At 45.5% G+C, this 23,200-nt stretch overlaps 1 protein-coding gene across 2 annotated transcripts in view; it reads right to left on the minus strand.

Moving 5' to 3' along the window:
* PRKAR1B (protein kinase cAMP-dependent type I regulatory subunit beta) overlaps positions 1-23,194 on the minus strand; it is a 189,975-nt gene extending 166,781 nt beyond the window's left edge. Inside the window, exons 1-2 of one of the 2 annotated variants that reach the window (XM_069734254.1) lie at positions 23,138-23,194; positions 8,972-9,175 (exon numbers count right to left, since the gene is read on the minus strand). In XM_069734254.1, coding sequence (XP_069590355.1) covers positions 8,972-9,148 — 177 coding nt within the window. In that variant the 5' untranslated portion in view covers positions 9,149-9,175; positions 23,138-23,194. Of the gene's footprint in view, positions 1-8,971; positions 9,176-23,037 lie in introns of both variants that reach the window. The other variant, XM_069734253.1, reaches the window with a different exon arrangement.
* Positions 23,195-23,200: the final 6 nt, after the last annotated feature.

Genomic DNA, 23,200 nt, shown 5'->3' on the forward strand with positions numbered 1-23,200 from the left:
CAGCCAGTGGAGACAGGGGCTGCTGAGGGAGAGAGCGGGACAGCCAGTGGAGACAGGGGCTGCAGAGGGAGAGAGCGGGCAGTGGAGGGAGAGAGCGGGGCAGTGGAGGGAGAGAGCGGGGCTGCAGACTGAGAGAGCGGGACACGGATGGAGAGCGGGGCTGTGGAGGGATAGAACGGGACAGCGCATGGAGAGCGGGGCCTCAGAGGGAGAGAAAGGGATGGCGGGTGGAGAGCGGGGCTGTCGAGGGAGAGAGCGGGGCAGTGGAGGGAGAGAGCGGGGCTGCAGACTGAGAGAGCGGGACACGGATGGAGAGCGGGGCTGTGGAGGGATAGAACGGGACAGCGCATGGAGAGCGGGGCCTCAGAGGGAGAGAAAGGGATGGCGGGTGGAGAGCGGGGCTGTCGAGGGAGAGAGCGGGGCAGTGGAGGGAGAGAGCGGGGCTGCAGACAGAGAGCGGGACACGGATGGAGAGCGGGGCTGTGGAGGGATAGAACGGGACAGCGCATGGAGAGCGGGGCTGCAGAGGGAGAGAACGGGATGGCGGGTGGAGAGCGGGGCTGCGGAAGGAGAGAGCGTGATAGCGGGTGGAGAATGGGGCTATTAAGGGAGAGAGCGGGACGCGGGTGGAGAGCGGGGCTGCTGAGGGAGAGAGCGGGACAGCCAGTGGAGACAGGGGCTGCTGAGGGAGAGAGCGGGACAGCCAGTGGAGACAGGGGCTGCGGAGGGAGAGAGCGGGCAGTGGAGGGAGAGAGCGGGCAGTGGAGGGAGAGAGCGGGGCAGTGGAGGGAGAGAGCGGGGCTGCAGACAGAGAGAGCAGGACACGGATGGAGAGCGGGGCTGTGGAGGGATAGAACGGGACAGCGCATGGAGAGCGGGGCTTCAGAGGGAGAGAGCGGGACAGCCAGTGGAGACAGGGGCTGCGGAGGGAGAGAGCGGGACAGCGAGTGGAGAGCGGGGCTTCGGAGGGAGAGAGCAGGGCAGCAGTTAGTTACTATGCCCGGGCAACGCCGGGCTCTTCAGCTAGTTTTGTATATTTCCAAGAGGCAGAAAAGAAGAACGTAACAATGCAGAATGTTAAGAAAAATTACACTAGAATTGTAGGTTTTCAAATATTTGAGGGCGTTACTGTCATTAAATCCTTATAGGAGTACTCCAAACTTTGGTACTTAGGCTGGTTTCACATTTGCGTTTTTTTGGGTGCGTTTTTGCGGTAAAAACGCAAAAAAACGCATGGTGAAAAAACGCATGTAAACGCGTGCAAACGCTGCGTTTTTTTGACGCATGCGTTTTTGCATGTGGTGAAAAAAACGCGGCGTTTTGACACGTTTACATGCGTTTTTTTCATGCGTTTGCATTTTTAAATGCATGCTGAGAAATGTGTGACAGCTGCCAATCATCAAAATAAAGTAAAAAACCCACTATAAACAGAAATAGTTAGGGTTAGGGGTAGGGTTAGGGATCATAACCCTAACCCTAACCCTAAAGGGATCCTAACCCTACCGCTAACCCTAAAGGGATCCTAACCCTAACCCTACCGCTAACCCTAACCCTAAAGGGATCCTAACCCTAACCCTACCTCTAACCCTAAGGGATCCTAACCCTAACCCTACCCCTAACCCTACCCCTAACCCTAAAGGGATTAGGGTTAGGGGTAGGGTTCGGATCCCTTTATCACCTTTATGTTGGGGGGTGGCATATCAGTGTGTTTTCTGTTTTTTTATATAAAAACGCATGCGTTTTTAACGCAAAAAAACGCATGCACAAAAAAACGCATGCGTCCCCATTGACTCCAATGTATTTTTTGACCCCAAAAAAACGCATGAAAACGCATGCGGTTTTTTTTGGTCCAAAAAACGCCTCTCAAAAATACTACAAGTTGCATTTCTGAAAATGAACGCATGCAGTAAAAAAACGCATGCGTTTTCAATGTTAAATATAGGAAAAAAACGCATGCGTTTTTATGAAAAAAAAAAACGCTGCAGACAAAAACGCAAGTGTGAAACCACCCTTAGAGCGTAGTCATACATTTTTTTTCCAACTTCTACAGCCATCACTTGCAGCCATCTTTCCATTAACGTTCATGGAGAGTGCGGCAACTGATATGGTCCCAGAGAGGAATTTATGCCATTAATGTCTAGCTTGGGAAAACCCCTTTAATTGACTGAAGACGTGATACAAGTATAAATCAGATAATTGCAATTTTAGATATAATTTTAATAAAGAAATAATAATAATAAACATATTATTATTATTATTATTATTAATAATAATAATAATCTAAATAAAAAATATATATAATAAAAATTAATAAAATATATTAATAATAATAATAATAATAATAATAATAATAATAATAATAAAAAAAAAATAGCTATGTATCTAGTGCAATACTGGATCCAGCCCAAGAACAGACGTCTTTCCCACAAGCAAGACGGGAGCTATATTTGTAATCTGGGATAAAATTGGACGGTTATGACAAACACCCTATTGACTGAGTCACCTGCCCCCCCCCCCCCATGTTGGGTCGGTGCCCAGTAGTCCCCAGTTCACTCAGCAGATCCCGTTCCCATCCAAGTATACGCTGTGGGCGGACGTGTATAAGAAATCATCATCTTGTTCTGCATTTAGATTTCACTTGGTTTTAATGAAGCTAATTTAGAAACTTGAAACGTGGTGCAGGGTAAAATCTCGGGAAGATTAGCATTTTTCTATATTTCGCCGCGTGTTATTTAAAACGATAGCAATTAAAGATTCTGATCCAAGAACAAACCGGTTAATTAAACATCTTGATGTAGTTGCTAATGGGGGACGAGTTACTAAATGAATCCATGGAGTAAATGTTGCTTTTGTCTGACTAATGCTGTTAGGGATGGGGGCGCTGTTCTATTGGACTCTATGAGAAATATTTGGTGAAATATGGTGGAAGTTGGTATTACAGGTAACAAAACATTTCTAGTAAGATATGGGTTGTCCAGTATTAAAAACTTTTTTCTTAAGCATGGGTTATTAGAAAGTAACAATTAGAGGCATATTTCAGTGCTGTCACCCCCACTGGCTGCACTATTGGTCGAAGGTGATGGTGCATTTTCGGGATGTTATGAACTGATGAAGCCCATTATTGGCGAAACATCCGATGACACGTAGTTCCAGTCAGCCCATCACAGCGATCCTGAGCTGGGCAGCGCAGTCATCACCACTGCCGACCACTTGAGTATGCCTCCATTTGTTACCCATGCCTAAAAAAAAAAAAAAAAAAAAAAAGCAGGACAACCCCTTTAAGGTTTTTCCCTGCCAAGAGACACATTTTAGGTGCAGAAAGGTCTCCTGCAAACTATTAAAAAGTGCACATATCCATCCGGATCCAGAGCTATAGGCCTTTTTATTTAGCGCTAGTTTTAATGGTTTTTTTTTTTAAATAGAGGCGTGGCAACAGGATCCTCAGGGGCGTGTCCTTAGTCATGAGCCTAAGCCACACCTCCTCGGTAAAAATTAAAGCTAAATAAAGAAGCTTACCGTATATCTCTGGAACCGGATGACGGATTTAAAAAAAAGCGGAATATTCCGGAGAGCAGCGGGAATAGAGTAAGAAGACAAGAATGACTTACTTACAGTCACTGCTAATAATTGTGTCCCAAGCATCACCCCTAGGTGGGCACTTACTGCTGAAATCCTACACGCCGAACGAATCTTGGATCCCCTCTTCAGGGGGGAAGGGGCTTCTCTCATGCACATTTCGTTGCCGCCAGGTCCCGACATCCAGCATAACATTATCATATGACCCGGCTGCTTGGGAGGGGACTGGCAGCAATCTTATTTGTACCGATCCTATAAATGGATAAAATAGGTCGATATGGATGGACCCGATGACCGCACCTAGACCTCCGCTATCAGGAATCCCTGCAATCTTCCTCTTTCTGTGTCATTGCCCTCCTTTGACTGACACGAGATGGAGAATGCAGAACTAGATCGCCCAGTTATCGTTCCAACACATAAAAGAGGAAGAACGTGAAAAGGGAAGTGCGCAGGTCATGATCATTGCTTATGTGGTGCCACATCTCCTCCTGCCTCACCGGCTTCTGTCACCAGGCACCGCCATGTTCATTCCGTGGGTGGTGAGATGGTGGAGGAGATGTCGGGACTAGAAGCACTGAGCAGATCTGTCTCGCTACACAGACTAGGGTGACTGGGACTTGTAGTGCCACCCAGTCTGGCAGCATGAGTGCAGTAATTAGCTCCTTGATTTGGTCAATGGGACAGCGTCACACCCTACTGAGCCTACCAGCTTACTGCTGGGAGTTACCAGGCGCTGCCATATTCATTCTGTGGGTGGTGAGATGGTGGAGGAGATGTCGGGACTAGAAGCACTGAGCAGATCTGTCTCGCTACACAGACTAGGGTGACTGGGACTTGTAGTGCCACCCAGTCTGGCAGCATGAGTGCAGTAATTAGCTCCTTGATTTGGTCAATGGGACAGCGCCACACCCTACTGAGCCTACCAGCTTACTGCTGAGAGTTACCAGGCGCTGCCATATTCATTCTGTGGCTGGTGATGGAGGAGACATCGGGACCAGAAGCACTGAGCGGTTCAGGTTCTGACTCGCTACACAGACTAGGGTGGCTGGGACTTGTAGTGCCACCCAGTCTGGCAACATGAGTGCAGTAATCAGCTCCTTGATTTGGTCAATGGGACAGCGTCACACCCTACTGAGCCTTCCAGCTTACTGCTGAGAGTTACCAGGCACCGCCATATTCATTCTGTGGGTGGTGCTGGTGATGGAGATGTCAGAGCCAGAAGCTCTGAGCAGTTCAGGTTCTGTCCAGCTGCAGAGACTAGGGTGACTGGGACTTGTAGTGCCACCCATCCTGGTAGAATGACTGCAGTAATCACCACTTTGATTTGGTCTATGGGACAACGCCACACCCTTCTGAGCCTACCAGCTTACCGCTGAGAGTTACCAGGCACCGCCATATTCATTCTGTGGGTGGTGCTGGTGATGGAGGAGACATCGGGACCAGAAGCACTGAGCGGTTCAGGCTCTGTCCAGCTACAAAGACTAGGGTGGCTGGGACCTGTAGTGCCACCCAGTCTGGCAGAATGACTGCAGTAATCAGCTCCTTGATTTGGTCAATGGGACGGCGCCACACCCTACTAAGCCTACCAGCTTACTGCTGGGAGTTGCCAGATATAGCTCATGCAAGCTCTGGCTTACTCCTGATGTTCTGCTCGTACTTAGCCTGTTTGATTATTGTCCCAGTTTACTGACAATTCTTCGAATTTACCACTTTGTCTCTTGTCTACTCTCCTGGTTCAGATATCTGACCATTCCTGCCAGCCGACTCCACCAGCCAGGAGCTACTCTGAAGACTCAACCCAGGGCCCCCTGTGTGAGGCCATATCACAGTGCAGGGGTTAAAGGGTGAAGGCCAGGCCTCCCCGTAGACCTGACAGTCCAAGTAGCTAGAGCAAAGCCTGTCCATGAAAGCCCCATTTAGAGCGTACCTATAGCCAGCAAATTCTGACCACATAAAACCCTGTAGCATTTAAGTTTCTCTACTACAGGATAGATGGTTTTGCTAATTTAATGGATTAGCAATTAATATACCAACATATTTTGGGGACTGCATGCAACTAAAGGGAAACCACCATTTATGTACCAACACTGCTTGATCAGAATAAAAAACACAGATTTTATTTATTTTTTAACGAGAGATGGGAATTTTCTACAGAATTGAAATGTTTATCTATGGTCCATAGGGTGCAGTACCCACGGATAACCTGTAGATGGTGTCAGGTGCTTTGTAAACTATAGTACTGTATAGCCAATAGTTTTCAAAGACAGAAAATTCAACAAATTTTTTTTATGAGAAATGTTGATTTTTAACACAGACGGTACGAGCTGTTTTTTTTTTTTCGCACCAAATTCTTCAAAATGCCATGAGCGTTGATGAATTTTGCACAAAGTAAAAACAATTTTTATGTTTTTTGTTCTTTTCTGCACCTCTTTAGGCTAAAAAGTCGTAAGTTCCGTTAAAATTTGCCGTACAAAAAAAAATCCATTCCAGGGGAGGGACTGGAGTACAAAAATGGAGCGACTTTTTAAAAAGATTGCAAATCATAAACTGGTCGCAAAGATCTGGATTAAAAAAAAAAAACACTCAATTGTGAATAGAAAAAGAAAAATAAGGAAAAAATAGATCCAACAATAGGCGCAACTTAAAAAAAAAGGACAAAAAACAGCCTGAAAATAACAAAAAATAGACATAAAATAGGCGCAAATGCAATAAAGAATTGGGCCCTGGTCATCCTTGAATTGTCATATACTTTCCACATTAATTTTCATATCCTAATTTACTCAAATAGTAGTCGTGCTGTGTGTACTGACCAGGAAGTGTTATCATAAGGACACAGAGCAGATAAGTTGCTTTTTGTCAGGATTGGATTTGCCGACTGTTCGTGAAAGTCTGCATTATAATCACAGAGGCATGACCATTTTTTATCGGAGCCACAGATCAGATATCTCCTATGCAAATCTATGGGTCAGTGAAATCTCACAGTGCATTGCTTTCTAGCGACAGGAAAATCAGGAGAATTCTGAATTTAGCTTTAGGCATAACTGGAAAACAAAATATTTTGTGGCTCAAGCAAAGTATCTCAAGAAAGAAACTATCATGTGGCTCAAGCAAGAAACTATCATGTGGCTCAAGAAGCTATCATGTGGCTCAAGCAAGAGACTATCATGTGGCTCAAGCAAGAAACTATCATGTGGCTCGATAAACTATCATGTGGCTCAAGCAAGAAACTATCATGTGGCTCAAGCAAGAAGCTATCATGTGGCTCAAGCAAGAGACTATCATGTGGCTCAAGAAACTATCATGTGGCTCAAGCAAGAAACTATCATGTGGCTCAAGCAAGAAACTGTCATGTGGCTCAAGCAAAGCAAGTCAAGCAAAAAACTATCATGTGGCTCAAGCAGGAAACTATCATGTGCCTTAAGCAGGAAACTATCATGTGTCTCAAGCAGGAAACTATCATGTGGCTCAAGCAAGAAACTATCATGTGGCTCAAGCAAAAAACTATCATGTGGCTCAAGCAGGAAACTATCATGTGCCTTAAGCAGGAAACTATCATGTGTCTCAAGCAGGAAACTATCATGTGGCTCAAGCAGGAAACTATCATGTGGCTCAAGCAAAGCAAGTCAAGCAATAAACTATCATGTGGCTTACGCTTAGTTCATATTGCGTTAATGTGACCGCGCTAACGGACAGCGTTGCACGGCGAAATTAACGCCGTGCAAAACGCGTCCGTTAGCGCGCCCATTAACAGCAATGGGGACGCGCATCACTAGCGCGTGCCATTTTCGGCACGCGCTAGCTATGTGCCGGTGTTTTGTGGCACGCCGCGGACGCTGCTTGCAGCATCCGGGGGGCGCCCGAGGTCCGTTCCCCGCTTTCGCAGATCGGAGATCTGCAAGAGCGGGGACGTTTAACGCGACCCCATAAAACAACATTGCGTTAGCGCAATCTGCTAGCGCAAGGCGCTAAACGGATTGCACTAACGCAATATGAACCTAGCCTTAAGCAGGAAACTATCATGTGGCTTAAGCAGGAAACTATCATGTTGCTCAAGCAGGAAACTATCATGTGGCTCAAGCAAAAAACTATCATGTGGCTCAAGCAAAAAACTATCATGTGGCTCAAGCAGGAAACTATCATGTGGCTCAAGCAGGAAACTATCATGTTGCTCAAGCAGGAAACTATCATGTTGCTCAAGCAGGAAACTATCATGTGGCTCAAGCAAAAAACTATCATGTGGCTTAAGCAGGAAACTATCATGTGGCTCAAGCAGGAAACTATCATGTTGCTCAAGCAGGAAACTATCATGTGGCTCAAGCAAAAAACTATCATGTGGCTCAAGCAAAAAACTATCATGTGGCTCAAGCAGGAAACTATCATGTGGCTCAAGCAGGAAACTATCATGTTGCTCAAGCAGGAAACTATCATGTTGCTCAAGCAGGAAACTATCATGTGGCTCAAGCAAAAAACTATCATGTGGCTTAAGCAGGAAACTATCATGTGGCTCAAGCAGGAAACTATCATGTTGCTCAAGCAGGAAACTATCATGTGGCTCAAGCAAAAAACTATCATGTGGCTTAAGCAGGAAACTATCATGTTGCTCAAGCAAAAAACTATCATGTGGCTCAAGCAGGAAACTATCATGTGGCTCAAGCAGGAAACTATCATGTGGCTCAAGCAGGAAACAATCATGTGGCTCAAAGAAGCTCACAGTTCTCACAATGCATTGTTCTCTAGTAACAGGAAATCAATAGAATTCTGAATTGAACTTTCAACATGAAGACAATATCATGTGACTCAAGCAATAAGATATCATGTAGTTCAAGCAAAGCAGCTCAAGCAAGAAAATACCATGTGACTCAAGAAAAGTATCTACAGCAAGAAAATGTTGTGACCCAAAGCAATATCTTGTGACTGAACCAAAATATTTCATGTGACTCAAACATAATTACTTAAAGGGATTTTCCATCAGAAACGGCAAGATATTGATAAAGGTTAGGTTTCTCCTTGGTCTCTGATTAGGCATGAAAATGCAACAGACTGATGCCACCTGCCTTCTGAATCAATGCAGCAAATCACTGGCCTTAGTAGTCCTGTGCCATCCGGCATTGATTGGCTGCAGTGGTCACATGGGAAAGAAGGCACATGACTTTTATGGAGAAGGAAACAGAGACCAACGGGAAGCTATGGCGCTTTTGTTATTTTATCCATGTGCTTCCTATAATTTTTGTTGATCATGGAAAACCCTTTTAAGACAATATATATCAATTTAAAACAAAATGCATGATGTTGGGAAAACGTCCCTTAACATGTAAAGGGTTAATACTTCAGCCGCTTATTGTCCCAGGCTGATAAATGATGACAATACATAAGATATCACTTCCCGACTCCTGACCTTTTCCAATTTCTCGAAATGTTCTCTCAGGAACTTCATGGGGCGGTCGGGTTTGGCGATGCACAGGTTCACAATACATTCCTTCAATATTTGCTGGATGTTGAATCGTTGCACGTAGATTTCACAGCCTTTTAAGCTTTCATCCTCTATGTTAGATGAGGATGAAGACGCCATCATGGATTATTGGAAAGAGCTGCAGTAAACCTAGAAAAGACAGGAAGATTTGTATCACTCGTTTTCGGTTTTCATCAAATTAAATTCCTTTAATCCAGCAATTCTGAGTAAAAAATTAGGAATAGGGAAGAGTTAGATTAGTGAGTTGAGGTCTAAATAGATATATTATTAAAGCACTATTAAAAAGGAAGGGCTGGGTATTAGTCGGATCATTCGGGGTAGTGCATTCCAGAAAACTGGAGCAGCACGAGAGAAGTCTCGGAGACGGAGGTACGACGTCTAGATTATGGAGGATGTTATTAGTCTTAGGTTAGTTGCAGAATGGAGGGCATAGGTAGGGTAATAGACAGAAATGAGAGATGAGATATAGATAGGGTGGTGTACAGTTGTGGAGAGCTTCGTGGGTGAGAGAGATAAGCTTGTATTGTGTTCTGTAGCGGATGGACAACCAGTGCAATGACAGGCAGAAGGTGGAGGCATCGGTGTAACTGCTGGACAGAAATACGAATTGGAGAGGACAAAGTTTGGTGAAACCAATAAGTAGAGAGTTGCAGCAGTCCAGACGGGAAGGAATAAAGTATTTGCAGCTTTCCCCTGTATTGCCCTTGCGAGTAGGTGGTCATCTGGTTTATCTCAACAGAAGTGGATTACGAGAAGGGTAGGAGACTAGTTGACACCTGATTGCAAGATCGCCTGCAGACTTGTACCCTAAGGCCGGAAAACCAGGACTATAGTACATTTCTAAAGTGAGCTATGCCCACCCACGTTTCATCCATATTGGGCTAGCTGGCTGAAGTAACTTCCGAATTGCGCAAAAATATATATATTTTTTTCTCCTTGACATTGCTCTTCTCCCACCCCTACACTTCTCGGCTCCAAAATCAATTGCAGTTGGGAGTAGCAGAAAAATGTTCAAGTTTGAGAAGTAATCTGATCAGCAAACTCTGATCTCAGGCGCCAAGGCTACAGCACACTCTCAGGCAAGCAATGTGTACACGGATCTATACTCAATCACAGTGGCGTATCCAGGGGGGGGCAGCCGGGGCATGTGCCCCGGGCGCAGCCGACAGGGGGGCGCCAGCGGGCCGCCTGATGATGCGGCGGTCCAAGGAGGCTCGGGTGGGACTGCACTTGTCCCGCAGCTGAGCAGAGCCCCTCCACCGCAGAGAGCCGCACACCACAGCTATTGCTTGTGCAGCTCTGTGCTCACAGGACCTGTGATGAGGTCACGGGGGGGAGGAGTCAGGAGTCACATGATGAAGGGCTTCTGTGTAGTGCAGGACTCTGCTGATTGTCATGGTGCTCGGTGCTGGACGAGGGTAAAGGGTCAGGAGTGGTTTGTGTGGATGTAGCAGAGCCATGTGTGTACTAGGTGTACAGAGCGGAAGCCGTGTCTGCAAGGTGTACGGAGCGGAGCCGTGTCTGTGTACAGAGCAGAGCCGTGTGTGTACGGAGCGGAGTTGTGTGTGTGTGTACGGAGCGGAGCCGTGTGTGTACGGAGCGGAGCCATGTGTGTACGGAGCGGAGCCGTGTGTGTTTACGGAGCGGAGCCGTATGTGTGTACGGAGCGGAGCCGTGTGTGTGTATGGAGCGGAGCCATGTGTGTACGGAGCGGGGCCATGTGTGTACGGAGCAGAGCTGTGTGTGTGTACGGAGCAGAGCCGTGTGTGTGTGTACGGAGCGGAGCCATGTGTGTACGGAGCGGAGCCATGTGTGTACGGAGCGGAGCCATATGTGTACGGAGCGGAGCCGTGTGTGTGTGTACGGAGCGGAGCCGTGTGTGTACAGAGCGGAGCCGTGTGTGTGTGTACGGAGCGGAGCCGTGTGTGTGTGTACGGAGCGGAGCCGTGTGTGTATGTACGGAGCGGAGCCGTGTGTGTGTGTACGGAGCGGAGCCGTGTGTGTGTGTACGGAGCGGAGCCGTGTGTGTACGGAGCGGAGCCGTGTGTGTGTACGGAGCGGAGTTGTGTGTGTGTGTACGGAGCGGAGCCGTGTGTGTACGGAGCGGAGCCATGTGTGTACGGTGTGTGTACGGAGCGGAGCCGTGTGTGTGTGTACGGAGCGGAGCCGTGTGTGTGTGTACGGAGCGGAGCCGTGTGTGTGTGTACGGAGCGGAGCCGTGTGTGTGTGTGTACGGAGCGGAGCCGTGTGTGTGTGTACGGAGCGGAGCCGTGTGTGTGTGTACGAGGTGTACAGAGCTGAACTGCGTGTGTGCAAGGTGTACATAGCGGAGCCGTGTGTGTACGAGGTGTACATAGCGGAGTCGTGTGTGTACGAGGTGTACGGAGCGGAGCCGTGTGTGCAAGGTGTACGGAGCTGAGCCGTGTGTATACGAGGTGTATGGAGTGGAGCCACGTGTGTACGGAGCGGAGCCGTGTGTGCAAGGTGTACGGAGCTCAGCCACGTGTGTAGGAGTAACTAGGTGTGGCCATTACATTACTGTACTCAGTGTGTGTGTGTGTGTTTGTGCGTGCATGCGTAGCGCTGCGGGTGAATGTGCAGAGACGTAAATGGTTTTGTGTGTGTACGGAGAGGAGAGGCGAGGGCAATGATGGGACTGACGGGGAGAGGGCAATAATTGGGATGGAGGGGGAGGAGGAAATGATGGATGTGGTGGAATGGGCAATAATGAGGGGGGGAAGAAATGATGGAGGTAGTAGAATGGACAAGGATGGTGGTGGTGGAAAGCACACTGATGATATTGGAGGGGGAGAAAATGATGGAGGTGGTGGAATGGGCAAGTATGGTGATGGTGGAAAGGACAATGATGATGGTGGTGGAAAGGGCAAAGATGGAGATGGTGGGGGAAAAGAAAATGATGGATATGGTAGAAAAGGCAAAGGAGGAAATGATGGAGGTGGTGGAATGGGAAATTATGGGGTGGTGGGGGAGAAAGCAATTATAGTGGTGGTGGAGAAAGTAAAGATGGAGGTGGTGAAGAGAGCAATGATGGGGTGGGGTAGAGGAAAATAATGGGCATATATGAGGAAACAGTTCAGGAGAATGGGGGGCATATCTGAGGAAACAGTATGGGGGATGGGTGCAGACAGTATGAGGAGCGAACGGGGGAATGTATGTGGACACAGTATGAGTAGCAATGTGAAAAATGTATGTGGACAGAGTACGGGGAGTGAGGGTGATGGGATGTGTGCAGACACAATATAGGGAGTCAGGTGAGCAGGCAGTATAGAAAGCGAGGGGGTAAATATATGAGGAGACAGTTTGGTGAACAGGAGGGATGTGAGAGGAGACAGTATGAGGAGGGAAGGGAATAGTGTGAGGAGACAGTATGCGGGAGAAAAGTGAGTGGGCACAGAATAGAAACTGAGCAGTAGGGGTGTAGAATGAGGGGACAGTGTAAGGGCACAGCCAGCAGAGGACGGTATACCAAGGAGGGGGGAGTGTAATCAGAGTACAGTACAAATACTGGGCCCTATAGAGGGGGACACAGTGTGAGAGGACAGTGTGAAGAGGGGACCGGTATGGAAAGGAGAGGTTAGAGTGAAGAGTATGTACCATAAGAGGGACAGTGTGGGGGTCATATTTTGGGCAGACAATATAGTGAGGGGCAATTTTTTATTCAGGAGCATTATAATGACACTTGTATCTTTAAGGGCGTCATGTGGAGATTTTCTGCAAAAGAGCGGACAAGATGGAAGTCTGCAGAGACGGCTGTGGATGAGAAAACTCATCATGGGGTCTGGACAAGATGAAGAAAAGAAGTAGAACGACTCCAGAGATGACGACATCTATAAGGTACCTGGATGTAAATGTTATTTGTGTGTTGTGAATTCTGTGGCAGAGCTCCCTCCTGTGGTCACAAGTGGTACTGCGGCTTCTGAGTTTCCTTCCTCAGGTGATGTGGTGAAGTCGTAAGGTGTTGCTCTATTTAACTCCACCTAGTGCTTTGCTCCTGGCCTCCAGTCAATGTTCTAGTGTTGGTCTTGCTTCCTCCTGGATCTTTCCTGTGGCCTGTCTGCTCAGCATAAGCTAAGTCTGCTTGTGTTTATTTTGTTGCTATATTTTCTGTCCAGCTTGCTTTTTGGGTTTTGCTTGCTTGCTGGAAGCTCTGAGACGCAGAGGGAGCACCTCCGTACCGTTAGTCGGTGCGGAGGGTCTTTTTGCCCCTCTGCGTGGTTGTTTGCAGGTTTTTGTGTTGACCGCAAAGCTATCTTTCCTGTCCTCGATCTATTCAGTAAGTCGGGCCTCACTTTGCTAAACCTATTTCATCTCTGTGTTTGTATTTTCATCTTACTCACAGTCATTATATGTGGGGGGCTGCCTTTTCCTTTGGGGAATTTCTCTGAGGCAAGGTAGGCTTATTTTTCTACCTTCAGGGCTAGCTAGTTTCTCAGGCTGTGCCCGAGGCGCCTAGGTCTGTCAGGAGCGCTCCACGGCTACCTTTAGTGTGGTATTATAGGATTAGGGATTGCGGTCAGCAGAGTTCCCACGTCTCAGAGCTCGTCCTATGTTTTGTGGGTTTTGTCAGGTCACTTGTGTGCTCTGAACTTCAAGGTCCATTGTGGTTCTGAATTACCTAATCATAACATTGTGATACTGACTAACTCATGTTTTTATTTATGTTAGGAGCATTAAAGGGGTTGTCCAGGTTTGTAATGAGTCTGCAGTCATTCTTTGTGACTGCAGACTTCTGAATTCTCACAGTGCGCCCTGCACGCTGTCAGGATTCTCTCGTGCTGGTGATTTACATACATGCGGTCACGTGCTGACTAGACATGTGTGGCCTCACTCAATGAAAATGAACTGAGCGAGGCCGGCACGTCTAGTCGGAATGTGGTCAGAAGTATACTAATCACATGCTTTTGCTGACATGACCGTCCACCGGCAAGGGAGAATCCTAAAAGAATTCAGAAGCTGCGATGTCAGGATTCAGCTCTGCAGGTTCCAGTAGTCGTCACATGGACACTTCACTCATATGCGACTTTCAGACTTGTGGTCCTGTGACAACGAGCTTCTCTTCTGCTTCTCTCAGTTTTTCACTGAATATTGAGAGCATTAGGGAGAGGAGCTCGTGGGTACATGACTAAGTGTGAAAATCACATATGTCCTGGGGGGGGCGCCGAAATGAATTCTTGCCCCGGGTGCCAGAAACCCTAGATACGCCTCTGCTCAATCATAGTCTATGGATATATTGTATGCACCCAAGCAAAAAGTACAGTCCCTGAGGCTGCAGACTTTGGGATCAAAGTGTAGGGTTCACAGAATGTGAAGGGTCACTGATTGTGCATTCATATCGATAAGCTATATTTCTAGGTTTCACCCTCGTAGTCCAAAATATCAGTGTAGGTCCAATGCATTTTTCCATCTTTGCAGGATGCAGCCAGTGATGCTGATGGATATGGGGTGTTTGTCCTTGGGTGAACTTATGCAGTGGGGTGCACTTACTTTATCATGGAGTCTGCTGCACCCTGTAGTGCATTATTATTGTGACCAGATATTGGCTGCTATTTGGAGTTATTTCCTTTTTCTCAGTGAATTATAGTAATAGATTTGTTACATATTTACAGACTTGTAACCAATGTTTACAAATATTCCCTTATCTGATACAAGTATAAATATGTGGAGGATCATCCCTGTTACATGGAGCAAATTCTCCAACAACGACAATGCACAGATTATGCAAAATACAGAATTTTCTAAGCATCATTCTAAGCCTGGATCTTATCATCCTTTTCCCCGGGGAAAATTAAGTTACACAATATTGTACTGCAATATGTATATCTCACCACTACTATATACAGTATGTCACAATGTACCGACAATACATCACTACTATATTACTGCAACAACCACAATATCATTACTGGTCTATGTATATACTAGGGCTATATCTGCTCTGTATACACTAGGGCTATATCTGCTCTGTATACACTAGGGCTATATCTGCTCTGTATACACTAGGGCTATATCTGCTCTGTATACACTGGGGCTATATCTGCTCTGTATACACTGGGGCTATATCTGCTTAGTATATACTAGGGCTATATCTGCTCTGTATACACTAGGGCTATATCTGCTCTGTATACACTGGGGCTATATCTGCTCTGTATACACTGGGGCTATATCTGCTTAGTATATACTAGGGCTATATCTGCTCTGTATACACTGGGGCTATATCTGCTTAGTATATACTAGGGCTATATCTGCTCTGTATACACTAGGGCTATATCTGCTCTGTATACACTAGTGCTATATCTGCTCCCTATACACTAGGGCTATATCTGCTCTCTATACACTGGGGCTATATCTGCTCTGTATATACTGGGGCTATATCTGCTCTGTATACACTAGGGCTATATCTGCTCTGTATACACTAGGGCTATATCTGCTCTGTATACACTGGGGCTATATCTGCTCTGTATACACTGGGGCTATATCTGCTCTGTATACACTGGGGCTATATCTGCTCTGTATATACTACGGCTATATCTGCTCTGTATACACTAGGGCTATATCTGCTCTGTATACACTAGGGCTATATCTGCTCTGTATACACTGGGGCTATATCTGCTCTGTATACACTAGGGCTATATCTGTTCTGTATACACTAGGGCTATATCTGCTCTGTATACACTAGGGCTATATCTGCTCTGTATACACTGGGGCTATATCTGCTCTGTATACACTATGGCTATATCTGCTCTGTATACACCAGGGCTATATCTGCTCTGTATACACCAGGGTTATATCTGCTCTGTATACACTAGGGCTATATCTGCTCTGTATACACTGGGGCTATATCTGCTCTGTATACACTAGGGCTACATGTGCTCTGTATACACTAGGGCTATATCTGCTCTGTATACACTAGGGCTATATCTGCTCTGTATACACTAGGGCTATATCTGCTCTGTATACACTAGGGCTATATCTGCTCTGTATACACTAGGGCTATATCTGCTCTGTATACACTAGGGCTATATCTGCTTAGTATATACTAGGGCTATATCTGCTCTGTATACACTAGGGCTATATCTGCTCTGTATACACTAGGGCTATATCTGCTCTGTATACACTAGGGCTATATCTGCTCTGTATACACTAGGGCTATATCTGCTCTGTATACACTAGGGCTATATCTGCTCTGTATACACTAGGGCTATATCTGCTCTGTATACACTAGGGCTATATCTGCTCTGTATACACTAGGGCTATATCTGCTCTGTATACACTGGGGCTATATCTGCTCTGTATACACTGGGGCTATATCTGCTCTGTATACACTGGGGCTATATCTGCTCTGTATATACTACGGCTATATCTGCTCTGTATACACTAGGGCTATATCTGCTCTGTATACACTGGGGCTATATCTGCTCTGTATACACTGGGGCTATATCTGCTCTGTATATACTACGGCTATATCTGCTCTGTATACACTAGGGCTATATCTGCTCTGTATACACTAGGGCTATATCTGCTCTGTATACACTAGGGCTATATCTGCTCTGTATACACTAGGGCTATATCTGCTCTGTATACACTAGGGCTATATCTGCTCTGTATACACTAGGGCTATATCTGCTCTGTATACACTAGGGCTATATCTGCTCTGTATACACTAGGGCTATATCTGCTCTGTATACACTAGGGCTATATCTGCTCTGTATACACTGGGGCTATATCTGCTCTGTATACACTGGGGCTATATCTGCTCTGTATACACTGGGGCTATATCTGCTCTGTATATACTACGGCTATATCTGCTCTGTATACACTAGGGCTATATCTGCTCTGTATACACTGGGGCTATATCTGCTCTGTATACACTAGGGCTATATCTGTTCTGCATACACTAGGGCTATATCTGCTCTGTATACACTAGGGCTATATCTGCTCTGTATACACTGGGGCTATATCTGCTCTGTATACACTATGGCTATATCTGCTCTGTATACACCAGGGCTATATCTGCTCTGTATACACCAGGGTTATATCTGCTCTGTATACACTAGGGCTATATCTGCTCTGTATACACTGGGGCTATATCTGCTCTGTATACACTAGGGCTACATGTGCTCTGTATACACTAGGGCTATATCTGCTCTGTATACACTGGGGCTATATCTGCTCTGTATACACTAGGGCTATATCTGCTCTGTATACACTAGGGCTATATCTGCTCTGTATACACTAGGGCTATATCTGCTCTGTATACACTAGGGCTATATCTGCTTAGTATATACTAGGGCTATATCTGCTCTGTATACACTAGGGCTATATCTGCTCTGTATACACTAGGGCTATATCTGCTCTGTATACACTAGGGCTATATCTGCTCTGTATACACTAGGGCTATATCTGCTCTGTATACACTAGGGCTATATCTGCTCTGTATACACTAGGGCTATATCTGCTCTGTATACACTAGGGCTATATCTGCTCTGTATACACTAGGGCTATATCTGCTCTGTATATACTAGGGCTATATCTGCTCTGTATATACTATATCTGCTCTGTATATACTAGGGCTATATCTGCTCTGTATACACTGGGGCTATATCTGCTCTGTATATACTAGGGCTATATCTGCTCTGTATACACTAGGGCTATATCTGCTCTGTATACACTGGGGCTATATCTGCTCTGTATACACTAGGGCTATATCTGCTCTGTATACACTAGGGCTATATCTGCTCTGTATACACTAGGGCTATATCTGCTCTGTATACACTAGGGCTATATCTGCTCTGTATACACTAGGGCTATATCTGCTCTGTATACACTGGGGCTATATCTGCTCTGTATACACTAGGGCTATATCTGCTCTGTATACACTAGGGCTATATCTGCTCTGTATATACTATATCTGCTCTGTATACACTAGGGCTATATCTGCTCTGTATACACTAGGGCTATATCTGCTCTGTATACACTAGGGCTATATCTGCTCTATATACACTAGGGCTATATCTGCTCTGTATACACTAGGGCTATATCTGCTCTGTATACACTAGGGCTATATCTGCTCTGTATATACTATATCTGCTCTGTATACACTAGGGCTATATCTGCTCTGTATACACTAGGGCTATATCTGCTCTGTATACACTAGGGCTATATCTGCTCTGTATACACTAGGGCTATATCTGCTCTGTATACACTAGGGCTATATCTGCTCTGTATACACTGGGGCTATATCTGCTCTGTATACACTAGGGCTATATCTGCTCAGTATACACTAGGGCTATATCTGCTCTGTATACACTAGGGCTATATCTGCTCTGTATACACTAGGGCTATATCTGCTCTGTATATACTATATCTGCTCTGTATACACTAGGGCTATATCTGCTCTGTATACACTAGGGCTATATCTGCTCTGTATACACTAGGGCTATATCTGCTCTGTATACACTAGGGCTATATCTGCTCTGTATATACTGGGGCTATATCTGCTCTGTATACACTAGGGCTATATCTGCTCTGTATACACTAGGGCTATATCTGCTCTGTATACACTAGGGCTATATCTGCTCAGTATACACTAGGGCTATATCTGCTCTGTATACACTAGGGCTATATCTGCTCTGTATACACTAGGGCTATATCTGCTCTGTATACACTAGGGCTATATCTGCTCTGTATACACTAGGGCTATATCTGCTCTGTATACACTGGGGCTATATCTGCTCTGTATACACTAGGGCTATATCTGCTCTGTATACACTGGGGCTATATCTGCTCTGTATACACTAGGGCTACATGTGCTCTGTATACACTAGGGCTATATCTGCTCTGTATACACTGGGGCTATATCTGCACTGTATACACTAGGGCTATATCTGCTCTGTATATACTAGGGCTATATCTGCTCTGTATACACTAGGGCTATATCTGCTCTGTATATACTAGGGCTATATCTGCACTGTATACACTAGGGCTATATCTGCTCTGTATATACTAGGGCTATATCTGCTCTGTATACACTGGGGCTATATCTGCTCTGTATACACTAGGGCTATATCTGCTCTGTATACACCAGGGCTATATCTGCTCTGTATACACTAGGGCTATATCTGCTCTGTATATACTAGGGCTATATCTGCACTGTATACACTAGGGCTATATCTGCTCTGTATATACTAGGGCTATATCTGCTCTGTATATACTAGGGCTATATCTGCTCTGTATATACTATATCTGCTCTGTATACACTAGGGCTATATCTGCACTGTATACACTAGGGCTATATCTGCTCTGTATATACTAGGGCTATATCTGCTCTGTATACACTGGGGCTATATCTGCTCTGTATACACTAGGGCTATATCTGCTCTGTATACACCAGGGCTATATCTGCTCTGTATACACTAGGGCTATATCTGCTCTGTATATACTAGGGCTATATCTGCTCTGTATACACTAGGGCTATATCTGCTCTGTATATACTAGGGCTATATCTGCTCTGTATATACTAGGGCTATATCTGCACTGTATACACTAGGGCTATATCTGCTCTGTATATACTAGGGCTATATCTGCTCTGTATACACTGGGGCTATATCTGCTCTGTATACACTAGGGCTATATCTGCTCTGTATACACCAGGGCTATATCTGCTCTGTATACACTAGGGCTATATCTGCTCTGTATATACTAGGGCTATATCTGCTCTGTATACACTAGGGCTATATCTGCTCTGTATATACTAGGGCTATATCTGCTCTGTATATACTAGGGCTATATCTGCACTGTATACACTAGGGCTATATCTGCTCTGTATATACTAGGGCTATATCTGCACTGTATACACTAGGGCTATATCTGCTCTGTATATACTAGGGCTATATCTGCTCTGTATATACTATATCTGCTCTGTATACACTAGGGCTATATCTGCTCTGTATATACTATATCTGCTCTGTATACACCAGGGCTATATCTGCTCTGTATACACTAGGGCTATATCTGCTCTGTATACACTAGGGCTATATCTGCTCTGTATACACTATGGCTATATCTGCTCTGTATACACTAGGGCTATATCTGCTCTGTATATACTATATCTGCTCTGTATACACTAGGGCTATATCTGCTCTGTATATACTAGGGCTATATCTGCACTGTATACACTAGGGCTATATCTGCTCTGTATACACTAGGGCTATATCTGCTCTGTATACACTAGGGCTATATCTGCTCTGTATATACTAGGGCTATATCTGCACTGTATACACTAGGGCTATATCTGCTCTGTATATACTAGGGCTATATCTGCACTGTATACACTAGGGCTATATCTGCTCTGTATACACTAGGGCTATATCTGCTCTGTATACACTAGGGCTATATCTGCTCTGTATACACTAGGGCTATATCTGCACTGTATACACTAGGGCTATATCTGCTCTGTATACACTAGGGCTATATCTGCTCTGTATACACTAGGGCTATATCTGCTCTGTATACACTAGGGCAATATCTGCTCTGTATACACTAGGGCTATATCTGCACTGTATACACTAGGGCTATATCTGCTCTGTATACACTAGGGCTATATCTGCTCTGTATACACTGGGGCTATATCTGCTCTGTATATACTATATCTGCTCTGTATACACTAGGGCTATATCTGCTCTGTATATACTATATCTGCTCTGTATACACTAGGGCTATATCTGCTCTGTATACACTAGGGCTATATCTGCTCTGTATATACTAGGGCTATATCTGCTCTGTATATACTATATCTGCTCTGTATACACTAGGGCTATATCTGCTCTGTATACACTAGGGCTATATCTGCTCTGTATATACTAGGGCTATATCTGCTCTGTATACACTGGGGCTATATCTGCTCTGTATACACTAGGGCTATATCTGCTCTGTATACACCAGGGCTATATCTGCTCTGTATACACTAGGGCTATATCTGCTCTGTATATACTAGGGCTATATCTGCTCTGTATACACTAGGGCTATATCTGCTCTGTATATACTAGGGCTATATCTGCTCTGTATATACTAGGGCTATATCTGCACTGTATACACTAGGGCTATATCTGCTCTGTATATACTAGGGCTATATCTGCACTGTATACACTAGGGCTATATCTGCTCTGTATATACTAGGGCTATATCTGCTCTGTATATACTATATCTGCTCTGTATACACTAGGGCTATATCTGCTCTGTATATACTAGGGCTATATCTGCTCTGTATACACTAGGGCTATATCTGCTCTGTATACACTAGGGCTATATCTGCTCTGTATACACTATGGCTATATCTGCTCTGTATACACTAGGGCTATATCTGCTCTGTATATACTATATCTGCTCTGTATACACTAGGGCTATATCTGCTCTGTATATACTAGGGCTATATCTGCACTGTATACACTAGGGCTATATCTGCTCTGTATACACTAGGGCTATATCTGCTCTGTATACACTAGGGCTATATCTGCTCTGTATATACTAGGGCTATATCTGCTCTGTATATACTAGGGCTATATCTGCTCTGTATACACTAGGGCTATATCTGCTCTGTATATACTAGGGCTATATCTGCACTGTATACACTAGGGCTATATCTGCTCTGTATACACTAGGGCTATATCTGCTCTGTATACACTAGGGCTATATCTGCTCTGTATATACTACGGCTATATCTGCTCTGTATACACTAGGGCTATATCTGCTCTGTATACACTAGGGCTATATCTGCACTGTATACACTAGGGCTATATCTGCTCTGTATACACTAGGGCTATATCTGCACTGTATACACTAGGGCTATATCTGCTCTGTATACACTAGGGCTATATCTGCTCTGTATACACTAGGGCTATATCTGCTCTGTATACACTAGGGCTATATCTGCTCTGTATACACTAGGGCTATATCTGCACTGTATACACTAGGGCTATATCTGCTCTGTATACACTAGGGCTATATCTGCTCTGTATACACTAGGGCTATATCTGCTCTGTATACACTAGGGCTATATCTGCTCTGTATACACTAGGGCTATATCTGCTCTGTATATACTAGGGCTATATCTGCTCTGTATACACTAGGGCTATATCTGCTCTGTATATACTAGGGCTATATCTGCTCTGTATATACTATATCTGCTCTGTATACACTAGGGCTATATCTGCTCTGTATACACTAGGGCTATATCTGCTCTGTATATACTAGGGCTATATCTGCTCTGTATATACTATATCTGCTCTGTATACACTAGGGCTATATCTGCTCTGTATATACTATATCTGCTCTGTATACACTAGGGCTATATCTGCTCTGTATATACTATATCTGCTCTGTATACACTAGGGCTATATCTGCTCTGTATATACTATATCTGCTCTGTATACACTAGGGCTATATCTGCTCTGTATATACTATATCTGCTCTGTATACACTAGGGCTATATCTGCTCTGTATATACTATATCTGCTCTGTATACACTAGGGCTATATCTGCTCAGTATATACTATACCTGCCCTGTATATACCCTTCCCCCAGCTGTGGTGGCTCAGTATGGATACACAGCTGTGAGTACACGGTCAGTCCCCTCCTCTCCCCTCTGTGCAGTGTCTGCCGGTGATGGGCACGGTTGTAGCAGAGCGGACTGTGTCACGATATCAGGCCGTGCCCCCCAGGACTGCAGGACATCCTGCTGCATTTATAATATAATATGTCGCAGCTATCACGACGCACGGTGAGGGCTGCTGATCGTGACATGAGCCGCTCGGCTCTGCTGCATCTGCCCGTAGGCCCCACCGCTGTGTGATGGAGAATATACGGGGCGGCGGGCGGATGAGCGGGTTGTTTACCGCACGGCGAGCGGCACTGGTGACCCGCGGTATTCTGCGCCCGGCCCCGAGTGCGGGGATGGAGGAGGACCGGCTCCTTACCGTTATATCCGAGGAAGGCGGGAGGAGGAGGGTGCTGCAGCGTCCGGGAGGGGGGTGCAGCGGGAGTCTGGCCGGGGACAGGACGGGGTACGAGGCTTACCGGAGCGGAGATGAGAGGTGTCGGGGCCCGGGCTCCAGCGCTGACACTGCCGCCTCTGACGTC

The sequence above is a fragment of the Ranitomeya imitator genome, chromosome 7 (genome assembly GCF_032444005.1).
Source record: "Ranitomeya imitator isolate aRanImi1 chromosome 7, aRanImi1.pri, whole genome shotgun sequence".
Lineage (NCBI taxonomy): Eukaryota > Metazoa > Chordata > Amphibia > Anura > Dendrobatidae > Ranitomeya > Ranitomeya imitator.